This window comes from Argiope bruennichi, chromosome X2, assembly GCF_947563725.1.
Source record: "Argiope bruennichi chromosome X2, qqArgBrue1.1, whole genome shotgun sequence".
Lineage (NCBI taxonomy): Eukaryota > Metazoa > Arthropoda > Arachnida > Araneae > Araneidae > Argiope > Argiope bruennichi.
In genome coordinates this window covers 50,404,896-50,427,521 of record NC_079163.1, presented here as the reverse complement: position 1 = coordinate 50,427,521, position 22,626 = coordinate 50,404,896, and the positions used below count along the sequence as shown (strand labels likewise).

At 28.8% G+C, this 22,626-nt stretch overlaps 2 protein-coding genes across 7 annotated transcripts in view; one reads left to right on the top strand and one right to left on the bottom strand.

Annotated features, from left to right (window-relative positions):
* Window positions 1-15,264, top strand: part of LOC129960102 (sodium-coupled monocarboxylate transporter 2-like) — a 64,346-nt gene extending 49,082 nt beyond the window's left edge. For 5 of the 6 annotated variants that reach the window (XM_056073221.1, XM_056073219.1, XM_056073223.1 and 2 more), the window contains 11 exons: window positions 2,663-2,817; window positions 3,216-3,356; window positions 4,343-4,472; window positions 4,557-4,645; window positions 6,320-6,435; window positions 7,559-7,629; window positions 7,836-7,922; window positions 9,453-9,634; window positions 10,254-10,357; window positions 11,736-11,818; window positions 14,576-15,262. In XM_056073221.1, the coding sequence (XP_055929196.1) occupies window positions 2,663-2,817; window positions 3,216-3,356; window positions 4,343-4,472; window positions 4,557-4,645; window positions 6,320-6,435; window positions 7,559-7,629; window positions 7,836-7,922; window positions 9,453-9,634; window positions 10,254-10,357; window positions 11,736-11,818; window positions 14,576-14,734 (1,317 nt within the window). In that variant the 3' untranslated portion in view covers window positions 14,735-15,262. Of the gene's footprint in view, window positions 1-2,662; window positions 2,818-3,215; window positions 3,357-4,342; window positions 4,473-4,556; window positions 4,646-6,319; window positions 6,436-7,558; window positions 7,630-7,835; window positions 7,923-9,452; window positions 9,635-10,253; window positions 10,358-11,735; window positions 11,819-14,575 lie in introns of all 6 variants that reach the window. The other variant, XM_056073225.1, reaches the window with a different exon arrangement.
* Window positions 15,265-16,773: 1,509 nt separating this feature from the next.
* Window positions 16,774-22,296, bottom strand: LOC129960944 (uncharacterized). Its single transcript, XM_056074700.1, has 2 exons — window positions 22,171-22,296; window positions 16,774-20,216 (listed from the first exon to the last, which is right to left on the bottom strand). Exons 1-2 carry the CDS (start codon window positions 22,180-22,182, stop codon window positions 19,002-19,004), a joined length of 1,227 nt encoding a protein of 408 aa, XP_055930675.1. The 5' UTR covers window positions 22,183-22,296; the 3' UTR covers window positions 16,774-19,001.
* Window positions 22,297-22,626: the final 330 nt, after the last annotated feature.

Sequence of the window (22,626 nt, the reverse complement as noted above, 5' to 3'; positions counted from 1 at the left end):
TGAAGCATTACTATTCTCATTAAATTTTCAAATTAGGATTTCATCTTTATAAATCAGCTTATAACGTTGATGACGTACTTAATGGCTAATGCAACGCCGTCAGAATACAAATCTTCTCTGATTCTTCTCCGGATGAGTGTTTTATTATTATTAGCAAACAAGAAAACTTTGGTGGTTTTACTACATTGTTATCTTGCAACTTTATCATGAGCTGTCACGCATTTTAAATTTCTTCACCTATTCGTGAAAGTAAAATTGAATGGTTTGTGAAATTTTGAATCAAATTTTTAGTCTTCAGAGAATAGTTCTGGTACTCAACCTCATGCTGCGTTACTTAAATTTATCTTTTGTACATCAAGTTTACTTGCCGTACCAAACTTTTTTGTGATGGTTGAATATACACTGGTGTGCAAAACTTAAGCAGTAATGTAAATTTTAAGCAGATAGCTATGGAATTTTAGAAAAGGGGTTATTGCGATCAGCACAATGAAACGCAATTTAGTAGAAAGATGATGCGCATGTAAATGTCAGGAACTAAACATCATAGGCGATGTTGGTGTACGCAAAACGCGTAGAGTGGGCTCGCGCAGCTCATAACTACAAGGAAAGGAAGAACGGAGACGCAATTAAAGACATTCGCTGCAAGTGCAAGTGAGTTATTTCGTGAAATATGGCTAGAAGAAATCACCTAGACGACTTCAAACGAGGAAGAATGATCGGAAAGTTGGAGGAGGGGCGCAGTTTGACTAGTGTAGCTGAAGAATTCGGAATCAACAAAAGTGCCATTTCGCGGTCTTGGATACCCTTCCAGACCATAGATACAGTTATTAGAAAGGTTGGTGGTGGCCATCCTAGGGAAACAACTGCATTGGATGATCGATATATCGTCCTGCAGGTGAAAAGAGCCCGATACCAGTCAGCAAGCTCCATTGCTTAGCAACTGTGTACAGCAACAGGACGACAAGTGTCGCGGTTTACTGTGGCCAGACGGCTTCATAAAGATGGCCTATTCACCCTCCGTCCTGAACGCTGCATCCCTTTGAAAGTTGGCCTTCAGTGGCACCGTTTAGAGTGGTGTAAGGAACACAAAAGCTCGGCATCTCATCAATGGAGTCCTGTCCTTTTTACGGATAAGAGTCGTTTCAGTGCCACAAGTAATTCTCAACGTCAGTTGATTTAGACAGAGGTGGGGCAAGGTTTCGTCCCATTAACCCCACGGCAGAAAACGCTACGGTGGTCTAGGAGTTGTCGTCGGGGAGGCATTATACTGAACGGGTAGACTGAGTTCCACGTTTTCGTCCGAGGTTCCACAACCGGATATTGATCCTTCCCCATGTGTGTCTGTTACGGCCACACCTAACTGCTTATGTTCAGAATCTACTGGAAAGTGAAGATATCACTCGAATGGATTGGCCAGCATTCTTTCCTGATTTAAATCTCATAGAACATATGCAGGATACTCTGGGGAGACGACTTGAGGCACGATTACACCCTCCGGGGAACACCCATCAACTGAAACAGATGCTTATTGAGGGATGGGTACTCTTAACTCAAGAACTATTGGAAAATCTAGCCCTGAGTATGGAGAGACAGTGCGAAGCAACCATTACAGTAAGCGGAAGGCATGTACCATTCTAAGGAATATTTGCTTGTTGTTCTTCCTCTTGGACAGACAGTCGTGTGTAGCGATATCATGAGTTAAATAAAGCCTTTTTTTTTGTTTGATTCCATACTACATTCATTGTATTCATTTTTGCGCAACTATGCTTTCGTCATCGTTTAAGTACAAAATGCTGTCTCTCATTTCTAGATTTCATGTATGTCAGATGATTTATCGTGGAGTTATTGCAAAAAAAGTGCCTTTTGTTTAAGTTTTGCACACCAATGTAATTTTTTTATGTTATATAGTTATGTATGATAAATACATATCGAATTAAGAATATATTTGCTAAACATTCCATCAGTTTATTCTAGTTTAATTGTATTAATGTCTAATAACTAATAATTGACTTCATTATATAACCAGAGATATCACATTCCTTAGAACATTTGAATGGGTGTTTTGTTTAAAAAATTCAATTCAATATCTTTACGCCAATCACTACAAATCTGCGGTTTTCGGTGAGAATTTAATATAGAAGCAGGCAAAATTCCATATTGTATCTTTTATCGAGATTAAGTTCAGATATTAAACAAATAACGATATTCAAAATCGAATGTGATCTTGATATCAAGGAAACACTTTTTTGTTTAAATTGTCTAAGTTAATTTTACATATAGTTGCCAACGAGGTCCAAAACACTAGGAAAACTGCATATGAAAATTTTTTTTTAGAAATTGTTATCTGACTGAATTCAGGAAATAAAATAAGATTCCTGTAAGATACAGAATTTCTAGGGGATTATTTTAAGTAGTTACTCCTCCCCCCGCGCAGATTCCTGAATATATGTGCATGCATTTTATGCAAATACAGAATGAAGATCGACATCTTTGTAACCGGCTTTTTTTAAACAATGCTTTAATAGAAAATCGATAACAGAACTCTCTTCCTATAGAACGGTTTTGGGTGAATAACCCAAATTCTTATTGAATTAAATAAGCATTTTAAAGTAAATAATAAATAATTAAAGCATTAATTTCTTATTTCATTACTTGAACATAGGGTGGCATTAAAGCTGTAATTTGGACTGATGTTTTCCAAATCATCATCATATTTGGGGCTTTAATAACAGTCATAATCAAAGGTACGATGGACGCTGGTGGCATAGGAGAAGTATGGAGTAAGGCACAGAACAGTCAGAGGACTGAGTTGTTTAAGTATGTATTTTCTTTATTCCATATTAGCTGATATGGTGTCAAAACTGTAAATTCCTTTGAATTTTCTTATATGAGAGATTGTGTGGCACATAGAGAGATTTTGTAGTTTGCTTTAATTCAAATGGCAATTCTATTTCAAATTAATAAATAAATTCAAAATATTAGATATTTGAAATATTTTAACAATGATTCTTGAATTTTATTTTTTTTAAAGTATCTTTAAAAATATAATAATGCAGTTCCAAAAATAAATTAAAATGCTTTGCAGAAACTTCTAATTTAGCAAATACACAAATGTATTTTTAGTCTTGAAAAAGATCTTTTATCATACTTCATTTTAAGAAAGATACTATTATAATATATACTGAAATTTTATATCTATGTTTCAATATTTCCAGCTTTAATCCAGACCCTACAGTCAGACATACATTTTGGTCACTTACTATTGGAGGATTCTTTACATGGTTAAGTATTTATGCTGTAAATCAAGCCATGGTTCAGCGATCTCTAACAATACCAACACTAAAGAAAGCAAGAGTGTAAGTTACTAACTTTTCATTGTTTCCAACTTTCTTTTCTTGCACAGTTCCTTCATTTGATAATTAGCAAATTTTATCGCAATGCTGTACCAAGAATTTATCCTCTTCAGGACTGCAATGCATACACTCCAGTAACAAAACGAGAGAGTTTGAAATCGCATTTGCAGTTCTCATTTTCTTTCCAGCAATGTGAAATAAATATGAGATGAAAACGTGATATCAGTACTTAGTAATAAAGGAATAGAAACAGTACACATGCATGAATTTTGACAGATTGCTCAGATATTTGGCAACTGTACATTGTTCGCTTCGCTTTGTTTCTTTCTTTTTTTTTCAGTACTGTCTGTTCAGTTATTTACCGAAAGCAAATTTTAAAAAAAGATGAGTTTCCAAAAACAAGTTTCTAGAGTAATATTTTGAAAAAAGTATTATGAGGAATCTGCGATATCGTTTTTAGGTGCAATTCCCGCCCATGAATCCATGTGATGTTGTTAACAATTAAAAATGCCATAAACGTTCTGTCTGTTTAGCCATTAAAATTGATTTTAATTTAAAGGTCATTAAAATTTTCACTATGTAGATATAAATATTCATAATTGCAAAATACTAAAAAATAAATCGGACAAATTTTAAGATTAAAACAAAACTGTTTCGCCTAAAAGTTTACAAATAACTTTGATTTTTAAATGACACTTCCAGATTCGGATTCTGAGTACTTTAATAACAGTAAACATGGTAGCATGCATTTTTCTTTCAAAATTTAAATTTCTCGATGGTCCTTTAACTTGCAATTTTTTAATAAGAAAGAAACATGAAATTAATATTTTATGCATTTAATTCAACAAATATAGAAATTATGTCATACAGTTCTATATTCAAATTTCTACATGCATCAATTTTCTAACCAAATATGATTAACTAATATTTTTAAAAAATTATTTAAAGTTTGAAATGAGTAATATTTTTATTTCTTTTAAATTTTCTAGGGTAATATGGTTGAATCTACCAGGAAATATAATAACAGTTACTCTGACTATTTTAGTAGGTCTTATTATTTATGCAAATTACTCAACATGTGATCCAATTAGAACAAAACAAGTTAGCACACCGAATCAGGTAAATATTTTTGTAATATGAAGTAATTCGGGTAACTGTAAAATTAGTTCTTCTTCTTCTAATCCAGTGTTTCTTTCCCTCCAGATTTTTCCCCTTTTTGTAATGGAATATCTTGGATTTTTACCAGGACTTCCAGGATTATTTGTCTCAGGAATTTTCAGCGGTGCTTTAAGGTACCGTACAATACAGCATAATTTTACTATACTCCATATTGCCTATTATGATATGATTCATTTTTGAAGAACTGAAAAATATAATTCAACTATTACTATTGCAACATTAAATTTGACATCATGTTGTAGTTCTGAAAATAATACATAAAGTGTCGATTCTAATCGCTGCCAAATAACTAAACGGTAAAAGATTGACACATTCTTTCAATTGGGGAAAATGAAAAATGTAAAGAATTTTTTTTATATTGTTTGAATCTACGAAAGCAATGACAGTAAATTATGAAATCTAAATTTTTATGCAATCTCCATATGTTTTCTTATGTAAAAAAATATCTTTGGTAAACTAATATTTTAATCTATAATGGTGGTTCGGACAATTTTAGACATTCAGATACTTATCATTTAACAAGGAAGGAAAATTGTTTCGTTATGGAATTGTTAAACAAATAATAAAAAAAATGAAACTCAATTTTTTATGTTGGAAACCTTACCGAATCATAAAGTAATCATAAATCATAATATGTAATTCTTTGTTTTAGGCCATTTTTAACTATTTCAAAAATCAACTCGAGAGAGATCAGAAAGATCCGAGGATCAACACATGATGGTTATTCGAAATGGCCGTTGATTGAAATGAAATTCATAGCTTCGACAGTTTTTCAGAAATACATTTATTGACTCAAACAGCATAACATTTACGTCATTAAAAGTATTTTTTTTTAGTTAGAAGTTTTTGCCTATTACGCAAACAATATAGAAATTAATTACTGAGATATGATTGGATGGATACTTGGTGCGGATTTATAGATATTTTGAAATATTAGCGACTTATCCACAATTAAACTGCACACAAAAAGGAAACATTTATTTAATGATTATTTGAAACAGAAGGATTTTATTAAGCCTTTATCGAATGTTTATATTGTAATTCCATCTTTCTTCTAAAGTAACTTATGCACTTGTACTGCACTATGCTGGAAAAAGCCAATATCTACCTTTCTCGTATCTTCTGATGCAAAATTTATATGAAATCAATAGCTTAAATGTAAAAACGTCACCTAGAAGTTTTGTTAATTTTTTTAAAGTATTATATACACTTTAAAGCTAAATGCATATTCCCTAAATAGATATATGCAGCGACATTAATAATTTTGTTTTAAAGGGAAGCAACAATACTTTACCATTCAAAATTTCCTAATTTAGATCCACCATCTTTTAAATTAAAATAAAAAAAGTTTCATTGTCAAGAATTGTTTTCTAAACTTTAATTTATATCACTAAAATAATATTTTTATTGAGTTGTATTATTTTATCTTATTGAAATTATTTAGATCAAGTATATATATATATATATATATATATGTCTTCATAATAGTTTTTCAATTGTAGAATTTATAATTATATTGAATTTTCAAACAATCGTTAGCTGTGAGATCGAAATTCTAAGCATTATTATAAAACTTCAAATCATATAAATACATAATTGATCAATAATCACATAAAATAATTAAATTCATCATAACGTTTTGAGGTTATATAAAGATTTTTAGCCCTCATTTTCAGAATATACAATATAAGAATGACCTCTGTGAAAAAAATTAATTAAATTTTCAGACGAAATTACCATTTTTTCTTACCAACTTCACTTTTTTAAAGTCTTTTGTTCCTTTGTAGCACACTGTCCTCTTCATTAAATTCTCTGTCTGCAAATACACTTGAAGATTTAGTTCGAAGCTATATATCCCCAAATATGAATGAATTATGGGCTACCAGAACAGCCAAACTTCTTGGTAAGTTATACACAGTTACATTTTTCAAGTGATTATGATTTCTCATGGATTTCATTTGCATCATTTTTAATCTTTAATTTATATAAAAGAAGCGTAAAAAATCATGTCAATGTCAGAAAAACAGTATGAAACAATAAAAAAACATTTCGAGTTTAGTTTCTTTAACAGGTGAATGTGAATTTTTGTTTTTCAAAATTCTTCTGAAGTTTTTCCCTAAATATTTTACTTATTTCCTAATTTGTAATTTTAATGGAATAAAAAAAAAACAATTTAGTGTTATTGGATCGTATTTTAACTTAAGGTTATTAGCAAAATATTTAACAATTTATTGGTAATGATTTTAATTACAATGTTTCTGCCTTTATATGCCTCTAAATATTTATTTTCTCTTTGCCTGTTGTATTTTGTTTGTTTGTTTGTTTCTGCATGTTTATCATATTTACGAGCATTTTAAACGATCAAAATATTTTACAATTGCTCATATTTTACTCAAAATGTTTGCAAATTTATCAAATGTTTATTTTAAAAATTATTTAAGTACATTGCAAGGTTATTTATATTTATTAGTTAATACACCACATTTCAAACTAATGCGTTGCTCATTTTGATTCATCAGTTAGTTTCGCACCAAAATTTACTATCCTTTATCCAAAAGGCTATATTTTTGCTGATATGGGAATTATAATTATATCATAGCTTTAGAGCATTTATTAGCTTTACTTTGTATATCAAATATTAAAAAAACTATTAAGTGCCTGCCATCATTTTTGCTGTTTTGATGTGTTCTCCCATTGCATAACAAATAGACGTTTAATACTTTTCATAACTATTACAAAAATATATATCTAAACACTATCATTTTTATGAATTACAGTTGTTTTAAAGAAAAATAAGGAGAGAAACAGCGATAGAATTCGATCAACGTTTTTGCTAAAAAGTTTTTATAAAACAGATATATAATAATATATAATAATCCTTGTGAAATTCAAAGCTCATTTGTATCTCTAATTTCCCTGTTAATAATTTTCACTATATTTATCATCATAAAAGCGAAATAATTATAACGCGAGTTTAATTTTGATACTTTGATTTATCTTGCTTTGAAAATTACTAAAAATTTCAGCTCTCATATATGGAGTAATCGCAATTGTACTCGTGGTCCTTGTTCAGAACATGACTGGAACGGTATTACAGGTAAGTATTTATTTTTTTGACATAGAATTTAATTTGCTTTTTGATTTTAATTGAATTAGATTTCATTGTTTTGGAGAAATATATTTCTAATAACTTGTCTTTTAAAGTAAATATACAATTTTTAATAAAGTAGTTTTTAATGATTTACTTATTTATCTTTATAAAGGCAATCTAAACATCTTACTTATTTATTTGTCATATTTTAGGCAGCTTTAAGTATTTCTGGTGCTTTAGGCGGTCCCATTTTAGGCGTATATACACTTGGAATGTTTTTTCCTTGGCCATCTGCTTTTGTAAGTACTTTTATTGGAGTATTCTCTATTTATTAAAATACAAACTTTATTTTTTTATATTTAAAATATATAAATAATTTAATCCATAAGAAAAATATCTTACTTTTAAATTATAGCATGTATATTATAGAATGGACATTTTAAATTATAGCATGGACATTTTAAAAAGATAGGTATTCTCTCAATCCTTTAACTTTTAAACTACAGCAACGGGAAAGAAATATACTCTTGGAATGGGGAATTTGATTAAGAAAAAGTCAAGAGGGAAATGGAAAAATCTTTGCCTCTTTTCACGTCATTAAATCATAAGATTCACGTCACGTATTCTAGTAAATAAAAAGACATACAGCTAGTATCTAGTATTATTAAGCAGATACAATGATACAATAAATGAAGAAAACAATCTTCAGAATGATTAGAGACCCCACTGATTAGTTACCCGCTGAAAATGAAACTCTAATATTATATGAGTAAAAGAATTGGGCTATCCGGAAGCTAAAAAAAAATCAATGTGCAAATGCAGTACTTTTATATATTATATCTGCTAATCCAGTACCTTCTACTGTTTCTGCTTGTTGATGATACCACTCATTTTGTATCACAATACACACAACGATAAATAAGAAAGCTGCTAAGTGGTTGCGGATTTCACATAGCATCTTTGCAGCAGAATATATTATAAAAGAAGAGGGACGTTGAAGGGAAAAGAAATAGCCTTAGACATAGTAAAATCTCAATATAAGGTCATCGATATTCAGAAGAAATTGCTTTTAGGAAGAACGTCAATCTTGTTTAGTTTTCAACAACAATAAGCCAAACTTATTAGCCCATGGAAGAAACATAATGGGCATCAAATATATTTGGGCAGAAGTGGCATTAATTCTTTTAGTAATACATTTAGAAATTTCAGCGAATGGAGTTCTATCAGATGACATTCTTAAATATAGCAATTGGAATAGGTAAAACTTGGAAAAAATAATGAAGTGTAATAAAGTGCCTGCTATATCCATCGTATAAGATTTATTTAAATTGCACTACTATTCTAATATTGACATTCTTCTAATATTGATATCTTCGTAATGAAACCAACCACTCATATTTGGATTGGGGATGGAGCTTGTGTTTCAAAAAACAACCAAACAAATGTGGACATGTGCGATAACTTAAAGTAAGTTATTGAAGATTTATGGGAAAATTCGCTTTACTATAGCTACTGACTATCGAACTCTTAGTTTTCAGTTGTCTTAAGTACCATGTTCCTAATGTGTAATTTGATCCGTGTTAATACCTCTCTAGCTTTGTTCATATGATGGGATGATAACAAAGCTTACTCATGACGCAACAAAGAATATAATATTTTGCTCAAAAATATACTCATATTTTATGCAAAAATTGAATGATTTTTTTAATGATTTGTATTAAATCATTAAAATCATTTTTTAATGATTTCATATTATTCTACTCTATTTATTCTTAGATTTTATTTTATTCCTTTGGTTATATATCAGTTTCGAAATATCATATTTTCAGGCCGCCATCTCTGGACTAATCAGTGGTCTTGGAGTTTGTATATGGATTTGTGTTGGATCAATTTTATATAAGAGGGCCCCTGAAACATTTCCGCTTTCTGTAGACTCTTGCCAAGAACTTTACTTTAATGTAACTCAATCATTTGCCAATGCAACATCTGCACCTTCAGTTATTTTTGACAGGTAAAATATTTACAGTATTTAAATTATAATCATTCTTGAAGTGAAAATGCTTTGAGAAAACAAGTGGATGGATAGAAAATTGGTTTGATTGAATCATTAGTGGTTTGAAATATACATATCAATACTTTATTTTATTCGGCAGACGTTAAACCACTTGATATTTTGCTCCTAATTTATTGCCTCAATTTTTAAAAAAAATTATGCGTCCTTGCGCTTATTTCGAAATAAAATAAAAAGCTAATTTATGATGGCATTCTCTGGTTCATTTTAGATTAAATTCACTATAGTCTTATAAAGTTATTAAAAAAATTTGTTTTTAATTTTTGTGGTTATTAATAAGCTGTTTTTAACTTAATTTTCTTACATAATTATTTGACATATTTCCTTTTATTAGCACTTTTCGCTTAAAACTTAAAACACTAAAGGCACACATTATTTTGATTCGTATTTATCAAATAATGACAGTTGGTTTCATTTAATTGATCATATTAATTATATGTAATCGGATTTACATGTTTCTTATACGTTTATAAACATAATCGCGGATAAACAAAAATGTGGATAAATTAGTTTATTTTTCACCTTTTCTGTTAAGTTTATTTATATATTTCTCTTTTAGTAGTGACTATGTACTCCCTCTCTACCGACTTTCATACCTGTGGTACAGCGGCATCGGTTTTATTGTAGTTATTGTTGTTGGTATTTTGATATCTCTGTTTGTCGGTAAGCTAAGCCTCAACATTTATTAAACTATAAAGCATAGAAGTTTTATTTATTATATAAATCTTTTTTACTTTTTACTTTCCTTATAGAAAATGTCTAGATAAGTCATAAGTTAGAAGAAGTATATTATTGTAGTATTATATACATTATTGAGGTATAGTATAGGTATAGTATAGTGATGTATAGTATTGAATTTTAGTATTGAGGTCAATTAAAAAAAGTGTTGTGATCATCTTATTGCTAAAGACTTGTACGTTTCTACAACTCCCATTTTTTTTTATAAATTGGTTATTATTTAAAGAAATTAATCAGTTATTTTTGTTAAGGTATTCCCACAATTATCTTCCAGTTATCGTATATTCAAAAGATTAACATTCGTACAAATTGTAGATTTATTAGAAAGAAAAAAAGACGATGACAATAGAAAGAACATGGATAAAATATTTAATCTACCAAAATTTTTTAAAATATCATGCTATAAAAACGTTGCTTTCGAAGTGTATGCAGAGTAATTCAGTAGTTCACCGATTAGTTTAGAGATAGATTTGGCTTGCAAAATAATTTTGACATATTTGATTAAGGTTAACAGACTTATCTTTGCAACTGAATTAAGAAAAAAAAATGGATAAATCAACGTAATAAGTCGCAGCTTCCAGTAATGCAAAAATTGAAATTCACAATAGATCAGCAGCACACTAGTATGAATAACAACACTGTAAGTTGGAAACAGCATTGTAGATACAGAAGCTAATATGTATCTGCAAAGAGCCTTTGGAGTATCAGTTATAAGTATTTGGAGTACTTAAAGTAAATATTCGTTAAATTTCCCTGTCTAAACGATGACCGTTGTGATCGCTTGATATTGTTCAATATTGTATTCCATTTAATGTCTGTGGTACAATTTGTCTGGCATATCCTTTTTTAAAAATTTATTTCTCTAGAAAAGTGCGCTCTTTCCTTAGATCACATATTGTATTGTAAAAACTGCTTGCTTTTGTGTGCCTGTTTCGTTATGAAATCTTAGATATTTCTTTTCTTTTAAATCTAACAAATGAATAGATACAATTTACATACTTAACAAAATTCTCGAAAAATATGAAGCAAATCAATTTAGATAATAATTTTTCAAATGAAAAACATTAGACAGTAGTAGTTTATATGTAGAAAACCAGTTGCTAGAAAATTTATAAGTTAAAGACTTTAATTCTGTCAGAATTCTGAAAAAAAACTATTATTATTATGCTTGAAAGGGCTTATATAATTAATGCACAATCAGTTTGCTTGCCTTTTCTAAAGTCGTTTGGATCTGATAATAATGGAATTTTAGTCATATACGTATTTTTAAAAATTAATATCTAAATGTTTTTCTTTGAAACAGGAAATGACAAGCATACCATAGAAAAGAAATTAATGACTCCATTCTTCTATAATTTGTGGAAATGTAGCACAAAAGAAGTTGTGGTAAGTTTTAATATTATAATTACTATTTGTAATATACATGGTAATTCAAAATGAATATAGCGATTACAAACGTCTATAACTATTTAATGAAAAATAATTTATCTATAAGATTAACGCATAATGTAGCCGGAATTTAAAAAATTTGTATACATACATTATAAATGTTCTATGTGACTTCCCCTGGTTACACGGACAATATCTAGTTCGCAGTCAATTTCACACCATACATTCTGAAGCATGTCTGCATCACCGATGCAAACGCCTTACAAATACGTTCTTTGAGTTCTTCATTTGTTTTAGTCATGGGAAGCACATACACCCATTTACATTACCCCAAAGATAAAAATCGCAGGGTATCATTTCCGGAAGTTCTTGAGATTCTCCATGTTTGGAGGTTGCAACGCTGACGAAATCTTCTCTGCACTGTGATAACAGTATGATGTTAAATTCTAAAACATGTTATGTTCTATGTTAAATTCTAAAACACAGAATGCTTTCTGCATGGGACTCGCCATTTTCACTAATGAGACGCCCGTAATGAACAGGTTTCTTGTCGTTGCGAAGATTCAACTCGCACATGTGTAGGCTTCAGTTTCACTGCACCTGCGCGCCTTACGGAAGGAAATTTTGAAGTTCTGTCTATATTCTATGTTAATCTTATCGATAAATTATCTTTCATTAAATAATTATAGCCGTTTGTAATTTCTATATTCATTTTGTATTACCCTGTATTTAACATACAGTTGAGTTTTAAAAAATTAAAAAATGTAATAATTTCTCTTTATCATTATGATTTTTAATCATTTCCTTTGTTTGTACACTGCGTAAAAAAAGTAGAAGGACAGTGTCTTTTTGCCAATTAATATCTCTTATTTTCTCCTTACTACCAGATATTTATGCAGATTTAGTTTAATGACCCTTGTTTTCATTTTAGGCAAAAATTAAACATCTACCACTAATATTATTAAGAAAATTAGTATATATAATTTCCAATGCGTAAAAAAAAGTAGAAGAATACTTGCTAATATATTTAATTTAGTGAGTTGTTCTTTATGTAAATAGTAATTTTGTACTTTGTTTATCCTTTTCTGTCAAAAAAATCTAATTTGTTTAAAAGTTACGTTGTTTCTCCGTTCTCAGAAATGCCTAAAGGAATACCTTTAAACGATTTGCAAAAAGGGCAAATTTCCGCATATCAAAATGATGATAAAGGTGTCAGAGAGATTGTTCGATTGTTGCAGGTGAGCCCCAATACAATTTCAAACTTTATCAGAAATCCTTATAAAAATGGAAATAAAAAGAAGACTGGTAGACCGAAGAAGTTAACATCACGTGATGAAAGAAAACTTGCTCGTGTGCTGAAGAAGAACAAAGGAAGTGTTTCAAAGGCAAGAAATCAAGCAGGACTTAATCATGTGACGAAACAAACAGTTTACAACTATATTAAAAGATCTAAAAAATTCATTTTCAAAAAACGGAAACATCATCCTAAGTGTAAACAAGATCACATTGATAACCGTTTAGCGTGGGCTAAGGAGCACATGTCCTGAACTACAGAATGGACTTCTGTGATATTTTCCGATGAAAAGAAATTTAACTTAGACGGTTCAGACGGATATCAGCACTCCTGGCATTGTCTGGGGACTGAAGGCGAATACTATTCAACACGACAAATGGGAGGAGGGAGTTTAATGGTTTGGTTGGCTGTTGGATACGGAGGAAGGACAAGTCTGGTTTTCTTAAATGGTAGGTAAAAACATACAGACTACATTCAAGTGCTGAATTCCGAGCTTCTTCCTTATGCCTCTGACATGGGTGGTGAAGAGTGGAAGTTTCAGCAAGACGGAGCTTCCATTCACACCGCGACTGGAGTCAAAAATTGGTTCCTAACAAATAATGTGGATGTTTTACCATGGCCAGCCAAAAGTCCTGACCTTAATATAGTGGAAAACATCTGGGCAATGCTAGTTCGTCGAGTTTATGCTGATGGAAGGCAATTTGATTCGCAAACTCAGCTTCGAGAAGCATTGAATGACTCGTGGGACAATTTTTGCCAAACTGAAATTCAAACTCTATACAATTCACTTCCAAACAGAATATTTGAAGTTATAAAGGCCAATGGGAAGACCATTCCTTATTAAAGTCACTATTTTTTCATTCATTATAATGCTGTCCTTCTACTTTTTTTACAAAGTTTCAAAAAAGAGAAACTATTTTTGTTGCCATTAATATTTCATGTTTGAACATCATAATTCTGATGTTAAAATTGTATTTTTGAAATATTTGTTAAATGTTTCTAATAAAAAATTTTAGTAAAAATAAAATATTTTTCGGTTATTGTTACAAAATCAAGTGTCCTTCTACTTTTTTTACGCAGTGTATATCCAGCTAATATTTATTATAAAATTCAATCATACATTTTGGGAAAATTCTATTGAGATAAGCATTAATTTTAATAAGTTATTCTCTAAAATTTTATTAATACAAAAGAATTAATCAAAGTTGCCAATTTTTAAGTAAATAAATGTCATCTAAATTTTTTCTGCATTCTCTTTTAGAGGCATGGGTAAGTGTGTTATAAACTGTTCACGATATATTAAAATAATATTCAGAATTATGCATTGCTTTTAGAAAGCAATTAGGATGAAAAACTTACTTTGAAACTATTCGTTTATGATTACAATCTATATAATTTTATTCCAAATCAAAGCTTCTTTGTTGATTTGTTGAAAAATACGTGAACATTTCTGATTACAGGCAGAAAGAGATGTGCGCTTATCATCTTTGCCATTAGTTGAAGTAGCATCGATGAGAAGAAAAAGTGCCACTGATATATTTAACAAGAAACCAAATGATGAGCTGTTTTCCACTGTATCTCTACAAGGTGTATATAGACAAAATAGTGAAAATCCTTAATATATTGCATATTTATTGCTAAATTTTCTTTAAAAGCATTTACTCACATTTCAAGACTGCACTTGAAAAAATATATTTCACATATATATATGATATATATATAACCGAACTATGCACAAATGATTAAAATTATATTTTATTTTTATTGCATGTTTAACTGTTTGTAGATTGAATTCATTCTTTGTTATTCATTTGGACTGTTATATGTTGTTTCAAACTCTTAAAATTTTGAGCAAAGGTAAAAAATAGGCATCTACAAATAATGTCACTAAATGAAGTCGTAATGTCTGCAATTAAACGAATCATATAAACCGTCTACTGATTGATTATTTACATTCTCCCTGAATATTAATATTTTATAAAATATAAAATTTTATGATTCGTTTAAAAAACTAGTCACATTTTATTAATATTTTAACTCTTCATTATTTTGGCTCGATTTTTATATTAAAACTGTTTAAATAATGTATAATGTCATACAATGAAGAACAAATAATATCACTTATATTTGTCTCTAAGATATTCATATTTGACTACTTTTTGTATTCTGTGCATCATATTTTATGTAAATAAAGAAGGATTTTACCTACCTTGTCAACTTTATTTGTAATTATTGACATTAGTGAAATAAATTCAGCTTTGGACAAAAGGCTTATTTTATCTGATTTAATATTAAGTTGTCAATGACCAGAAGAAATATTAGAAATAAACATATTAAAAATAGCTAATAATCGACAATAATTGAAAGTGTAGGAAATTGAGATGAGGCACACCAGTAATAAATAATATAAATTGAAATTTATAATCTTATGGTAAGAATTAAGACAACAATGAACTTTATATTTGGTGATATAATTAAATAACACCTCACCTAATTTCCCTTTAAACTAACATATGAATTAAATATAGTTTTTTTTAGTTTTGGCTGGCATAGCTTATTAAACATCTAAAAAATTTATTATCATCAATGTCAGATTGGGGGGGGGTGCAATTTTCTTAATAGGATGCAAAAAGAAAAAAAAAATCAAAATATTTTTCTTCCCATTATTGTAAAAATTAATATGAGAAGGAATTAATTTTTGAATATTTGGAATGTTACTAAACACATTCTATAATTATTCAAGGTTTACGGAAAGGTTATTCTGAGATCCACATAATTACCAATTTTATTACTGAAAAATTAATAAAGATTCTGATGAAGAATCAAAGAAATCCGTTAGTAAAGTAACTGAAACACGGTTTTCTTTTTTCCATATTTATTTTTTTATTTTTCACTTGTACACGTAAACAATTTGACATCATTTACATAAATGACAGGTGTTGCAATACATAACCATAAATGAAAGAATTCCCAACACTGAGTAGTTCAATTAAATTTCCAAGATTGTTCGAATTTTATAGTGTTAGAAACTTCTTTTTATACAGCAATGCAATTCATATTAAATAAACGATTTTATTCTTTTTGTGCTTTTTTAACAGCCACGACGTTGTTTTCCATCGATTCCATAAAGTTTTAATGTTCTCAAATTTCTCATAAAGTTTTAATGTTCTCATTTCTGTAAATTATTGATGAATCTGAAAAGCAAACTTTGCTGTAAGATCGATGCTTGAATAAAATATTTTGGAATATTAATATCAGAATGATATGCAGAGATACTATGGTTTTCATTTTCTATTTACTTCCAAAATAAATTTTCAATTATTTATAAATAATTCTTAAAATAGATTATATTTTTTGGAGAAAACACACAAAATTGATTTAATCTTAGTTTATTACACATTTGTTTATAATGAGGAATCATTACAATGGGAATAAGTAATGAATATATATGTTCATGCATTCATAAATATAGCATTAAAACATTCAAGAATTAGCGATAACAATTTTAAATCATTCGTAGCGTTTGATTTTTGCAGTATCTTAAACATTTTAAAGAAATTTTTTTTAGTTTGAAAAATTCAGTAAATTAACAAAATATTTTTGGCTTAGTTTGCTTTCTTTTTTAAAAGAACATTTTAATTAAAAAAATCTAAAATGAAAGTAAAAGTATAATAGTAATAACAATCTGCAAAAATAATCAAAATACTGTATTTATTAAAAATAGTGCAAATATTTTTCTAGAATACAAAAAAACAATTCGTGATACTGAATTAAATGAAAGCTTTTTCTTCCTTAAATCTATACATCGCTAAATCATTACCATATAACATATTCTAAAATACATGAAGACTTTCTTAAAGACAGATATTATTATACAAAGCACGAAAGGTAATTTTTCTCTTAAGTGTCTAGTAATTTTTCTCTTAAGTTATTTTCGCTTAATTTGAATTTTTTAAATTACCTGTATATCCTGTTTTACATAATTTCATATTTAATCCTCAGTAATTTCCCTAATTCTTTGGTTGGCTTGAGTAGAATGATTTGATTAAAATTATTGTGATTTTATCATTTAGAGTCTATTTATATTTGAATGATTTTTACACAAACAGCTTTTAATACATGATAGTATACAGTTATGTAAAAATAAAATATTGGTTTTCTTGTATTCATTTTATTCTTGTTCTTTAAGAAAATCTATATCCTGAATTTATATGTTTTTGCATTCGTTGATGAAATTTCATAAGAAGCATATATATCATGAATCCATTCGAAAATTTATGTAGAATTTGAAAAAAAAAATATTATAAAGATTTGGAAATTTTTATATACAGCATAAAAAATATACATAAATTTAAAACAATTTCTCTTCATAATGCTCAGGTTACCGTAGTCGGAAAGATATTTTTTCCACAACTGGAGAATTCTTCTTATTTATTATTTGTTAAGTTTTTTAAAATATTAACTTTAAATTTTATAAAAATAGAGAAGTTTATTAATTACTACAACTTAAAATAATTTTATAGTAGTATCTACCTGATAGCTAAAGTAGATATTAGTAGAAGTAAGTGATAGACAAAAATGTTTTATCTTCTTCAATATGCATTTTAACCCACAATCACAATAAGAATCTCTCCACTCCTATTGCAGTCTTTAGGATGTAATTTTATTAAATTATAACCGTATAAATCTGCAACAACTTTTCACTCTTACTTCCAAGTATACTGGGTGTATCAAAAATTACAGTCTATCTTGGGACTAGATATGTATTTATTTAATGAAATGTTAAGGTATGATTTATATTTTTCTGTGGATAATGTAAATTTGCTGCTTTGAAAATGCTGGTAATTTCAAATGATTCAATTTCAAATCCGCGTCATGTTGTTGACCATTCAGTGAAACGAGTGACACTTACAGCGTCAAAAAATTATCATCTACTGATATTAAACACAATTTTCGACCAAATTTCATAAAACAAGTCAAATATGTCAGGTTAACTATGTGTTATTATATAATTGTTATCTTCGAATAATGGCCTACTGAAATCTTAAGACATCCTTTTAAGACTGATATTTTTCAAATAAGCAGGAACATTTGTCCACATTAAAAGATAATGCAATTACTTTTCCTCTTCCTTGTTTATGCTGAACTTGGCTGTCCAAAATAGGTTAATTAATAAAACACAGGAGCAAAACTACCTTGATGTGAGACTAATTAATTCTGAAAGGATGTGAAATTTCAATGACTTAGTGCATTTTCAACAGAGAGATTTCATGTATATGTATCATGCTTTCATGAAACAGTATTATGTACTTTTCATAAGTATAGATTAGTCTTTTTGGTGTTTTATAATATCAAGACAATTAAGCTTCTTTAGGAATACACATTCCAAAATTTTTAAACTATAAAGATATATTTATCATTAGCTTTCTAGAAACCACATATTCAGCCATACAATTTAACCCTACAATGAAATACCACCCGAGACATAATGCAGTTTTTTGCCCTGTCAAGGGGAAATGCAGCCAGGAGTATAATATCAATTTTTACTTCCTTATCGTATTTGACATTTTATGAAATAATGTAAACACATTAATGTCAGACGTAGGAGGGGGGCGGTATCTACAATCTCCCCGCTTCCAATTGGTAAGTCATTGATCTCATGGTGTAGAATAAAGAACTTGCTATCATTAAACCTGTTCTTTTTCGAAAGCACTTTCCTTTATAAGATATAAGATAGATAATAAGTGTTGATACACCCTGTAATTAATCATTATAATTTTCTCCAGAAACATATTTAAATATTAAATATATGACAGTTGCATTAAAACATAGAAAATTCAATAACTAATATATTTGAAAAATACATAAGTTGGAAATGTATAAAAATCAAACAGTTCTGGTAGCTCTCATTAAACACAAAGCAAATACGTTGATCATGAAGCTCTTTATAAAAGTCCCAATGTATAAGGACGGCGATTTACTGAAAACTGTGTCGTCTTTAAGTAATTGACGATTCATTTTTTCTAACATTCGAGTTGAATCAAATCCAGAAAATTTGCAAGACTCGTTAGAGTAGAAAAATCTGAACATTTGGGACAGTGAAATCTGTTTATAATTGTGGCACATGCTTGAATGTATTATAGGTGAATAGATTTCTCTACCTGTAAATAGCCATGCCAAACGACAATCACAGTGGAATTTATTTCCTTCTATGGAAATTTTTTGAATCACTTCAGTAACATTATTGTTAGGGCAGGGAAAAATGGAATCTGGTTCTACTTCTAGAAATTTGTTGTTTTTGAATTCTGCTGTGTGACTGATGAAAAACTTCTGAAATGCATTTGTTTCACTGTTATCAATAATATTATCATTAAATTTAAAATGATCAGTGTGACCATAGAGGAAAGCTGGTGGCAGAGTTTTAAAAGAGCAGTTGAGCATTTCAACAAGATCAGTCCAAAGAACAACAATACTACTGTCAACTAGCGTGGCAAAGACTGAATTTTGGAAATGCACCCTATCAGCTGTTCGAATGATGAGAGACGAATTCGTGTGAGTTTGAATGTTTGTATTTCTGATGTAAATGTCGTTCATAGACCAGACAACGATGCTGAAGGAGTCTAAAATTAAAGATGATCCTTCAATTTCGAATAGAGTTACGTTGCTTCCTGAAATTGCAAATTCTGATAGATTTGGTGCTGTCACATTTATTAATGCAACGCTTTCAAGACCGTACAGTCCACTGATACCGAATAAGTCGACATCTAAATCATTGACGTTTTCTATTCGAAAACGACCCATGGTTTTGATACCTGAAAAAGCAAATGGGCGGAATTTCAATTTATTAATGTTTCGAAATACAACTTCTTCGAGATTCATGTGTAAAAATGCACCAAGGCTAACTTTCACAAAATTGCAATCCTGCACAAGAACTCTCTTCCAGTCATATTTTGCAAAAGACTGTAATACAATAATTTCAGAGCTTTGACACTTGCATTCTAAAGAAACTTTAGTACAATTGCAAGCAGTTTCATGAGCACAGCGTATTGGCACATCAATGCTTTTTGAAATGATAACGCAAGCAATCAAAAGTATCACTATCTGGAAAAATAAGCAAAAAAGCATCATTAGTATTATTTTCTTTCATAATTCAATTATTTTTTTAGTGATGACTATATATATACATAATATATTTTGATATAATAAATTTAAATATTAGTATCATTGGTAATCTAATAATCTAACAAGACATTTGTCGTCTATCACTGTATCATTAATCGCTGAAACTTAAATACACCCACTTATCTCCAACACCGATCTTTGTACTTCCTATAAAATAGCCTTTATTTTCCCTCACTGCATGTAGCATACCAGTCCCTAAGAGGTATGATTTGAAATGTATAAATCATACTCTATCATTCTTTTCAATGATGAGAAAGGAAATGAGAAACCCTTTCCTTTCTCATGCACAAAATATTCGCTAGTTGGGGTAATTATTTTTATGGTAGTAATTTTTAAAATTATTATAAAATTTCAATTTTTAAGAAATTTTTTTTTATTATTTTATTATTACTGACTTTTGGTTATTGTTTATGTTTTGCAACTCTCGCTTTTTCTAAATAAATAAATACGAATTTTTCTTAATTTTGCCGAAATTTATGTTATTTATATTTATTAATAACAATTTATTTATCATTATTTTTCATGCATTATACACGTTTTCATGGGATACTGTTTGAATTCTATAATCCTTTCTTTTTACTTCAAATTTATTGGCAATATTTCATCATACTGAATTCTGACAGAATACAACAATTGTGCTATATAAAGAGTTCTGTTTTTCTTAAAAGGGATTATCTTTTGATAGCATGTTTTTGCTGTTCTATTAAAAAAGTTTTTTTTTTCCTTAAGAAAAGTTTTTTGGTCACCGACGTTTATAAAACAAAGCATACGAAAATAATTATTCAAAAGCAATTCAATGAACGTTAGTAAGGGAAAAGTTAAACACAAATAAATAAAAACACAAGCAAATATGTTTCTGCTTGCCTCAAATATGTAAATAAGTATAATTCTGGTATAAGTTAATTTGAAAAGTTTTCGAAATAATTTTGAAATTCATGCCATTATGCTTTTACGTTCATATATCTGTCTTAAATTAATTTAATAAATATCGTATCTATCTATCTTAATTAATTTAATAAATATCGTATCTATCTATCTTAATTAATTTAATAAATATCGTATCTATCTATCTTAATTAATTTAATAAGTATCGTATCCATCTATCTTAATTTAATAAATATCGTATCTATCTATCTTAATTAATTAAATTAATATCGTATTCTCTTCTAAACCTATTCTTACATACAAGCATAAATTGAAATGAAAATAAAACGCAATAAAAATGATTTAATTGAACAAAAGTGTGGATTTTATATCCAACGACAAGAATGCAACTATAAAATATAACATGTAATATATTTTATCAAAAATAGGCAAAAATATGACTAATTTCGCTTTATTTCAAAAATAATTGAAATAGATTACATGAAACGATTTGCTTTAATGGCTATTTTTAATAAATTTTGATAAACACTCTTTCAATTTTTCATCTAGATATTTTTTATCTTCAAGTCGGAGATTGATAACTAATTTAATATAGAAGAATCGATTTATTTATACTTTATGGACAACACTAATTTTTTCAAAGATATAAATAATAATGTGATGCATTCAAAATTACCAAAAGAAAATCCTTATTAAACAAGAAATTATTTATTTTACTTTTTCAAGAGAGCTTCTCTCATAAGAGAAATAAGATTCTCATTTGGTTGAATGAATTAATTCGAAAAGATTTTAAAATATGCAGTTAGGTTTGTAATAGGTTAGATTCTAATATGAAACAAAAAAGATAAGATTTTCAGAAAACGAAACAGTACCACAAAAATTTTGCATGTTTTAGTAAATCATTCAAATATCCATTTGGTCAACTACGAAATATAATGATAGTTTCTCAAAAATGATGTATTTTTTAATTAATAAAATGATTAATTACCTTAATAATCATGATGTTTTCTTTTATTCTTCAAGATGTAGCAGCACCCTCTTAAGCGATAGCCAGTCAGTAAGTCGGCGATTGCGAAGAAATTCAGGAAGTCACAGGACTTTCATAAGCGGAAGTATTAATAGTTTCCTTTTGATATTGAATGACCAGAACCAGTCACCATATATAAAAGACAAAACTACTTGACAAACTCCGATACTGTCATATATATTGCATTTTTTATCACTTTGTGAGAAATTTTCAAAGATGGTTGAAATAAAATGAATTGGATCAGATGATGATAAAATGAATAAGATGATGGCTTCCATTTTGGGAATTCATTTCTGCAGTAATTAAACTATGAGTTGAAAAAATAAACGCTTGAGATATCTACAGATTTAAAGAGATTTATTTTTTGTAATTATATCCTTAATGAAAGACTAAAAGGTTCATAAAAGGCTCTTATAT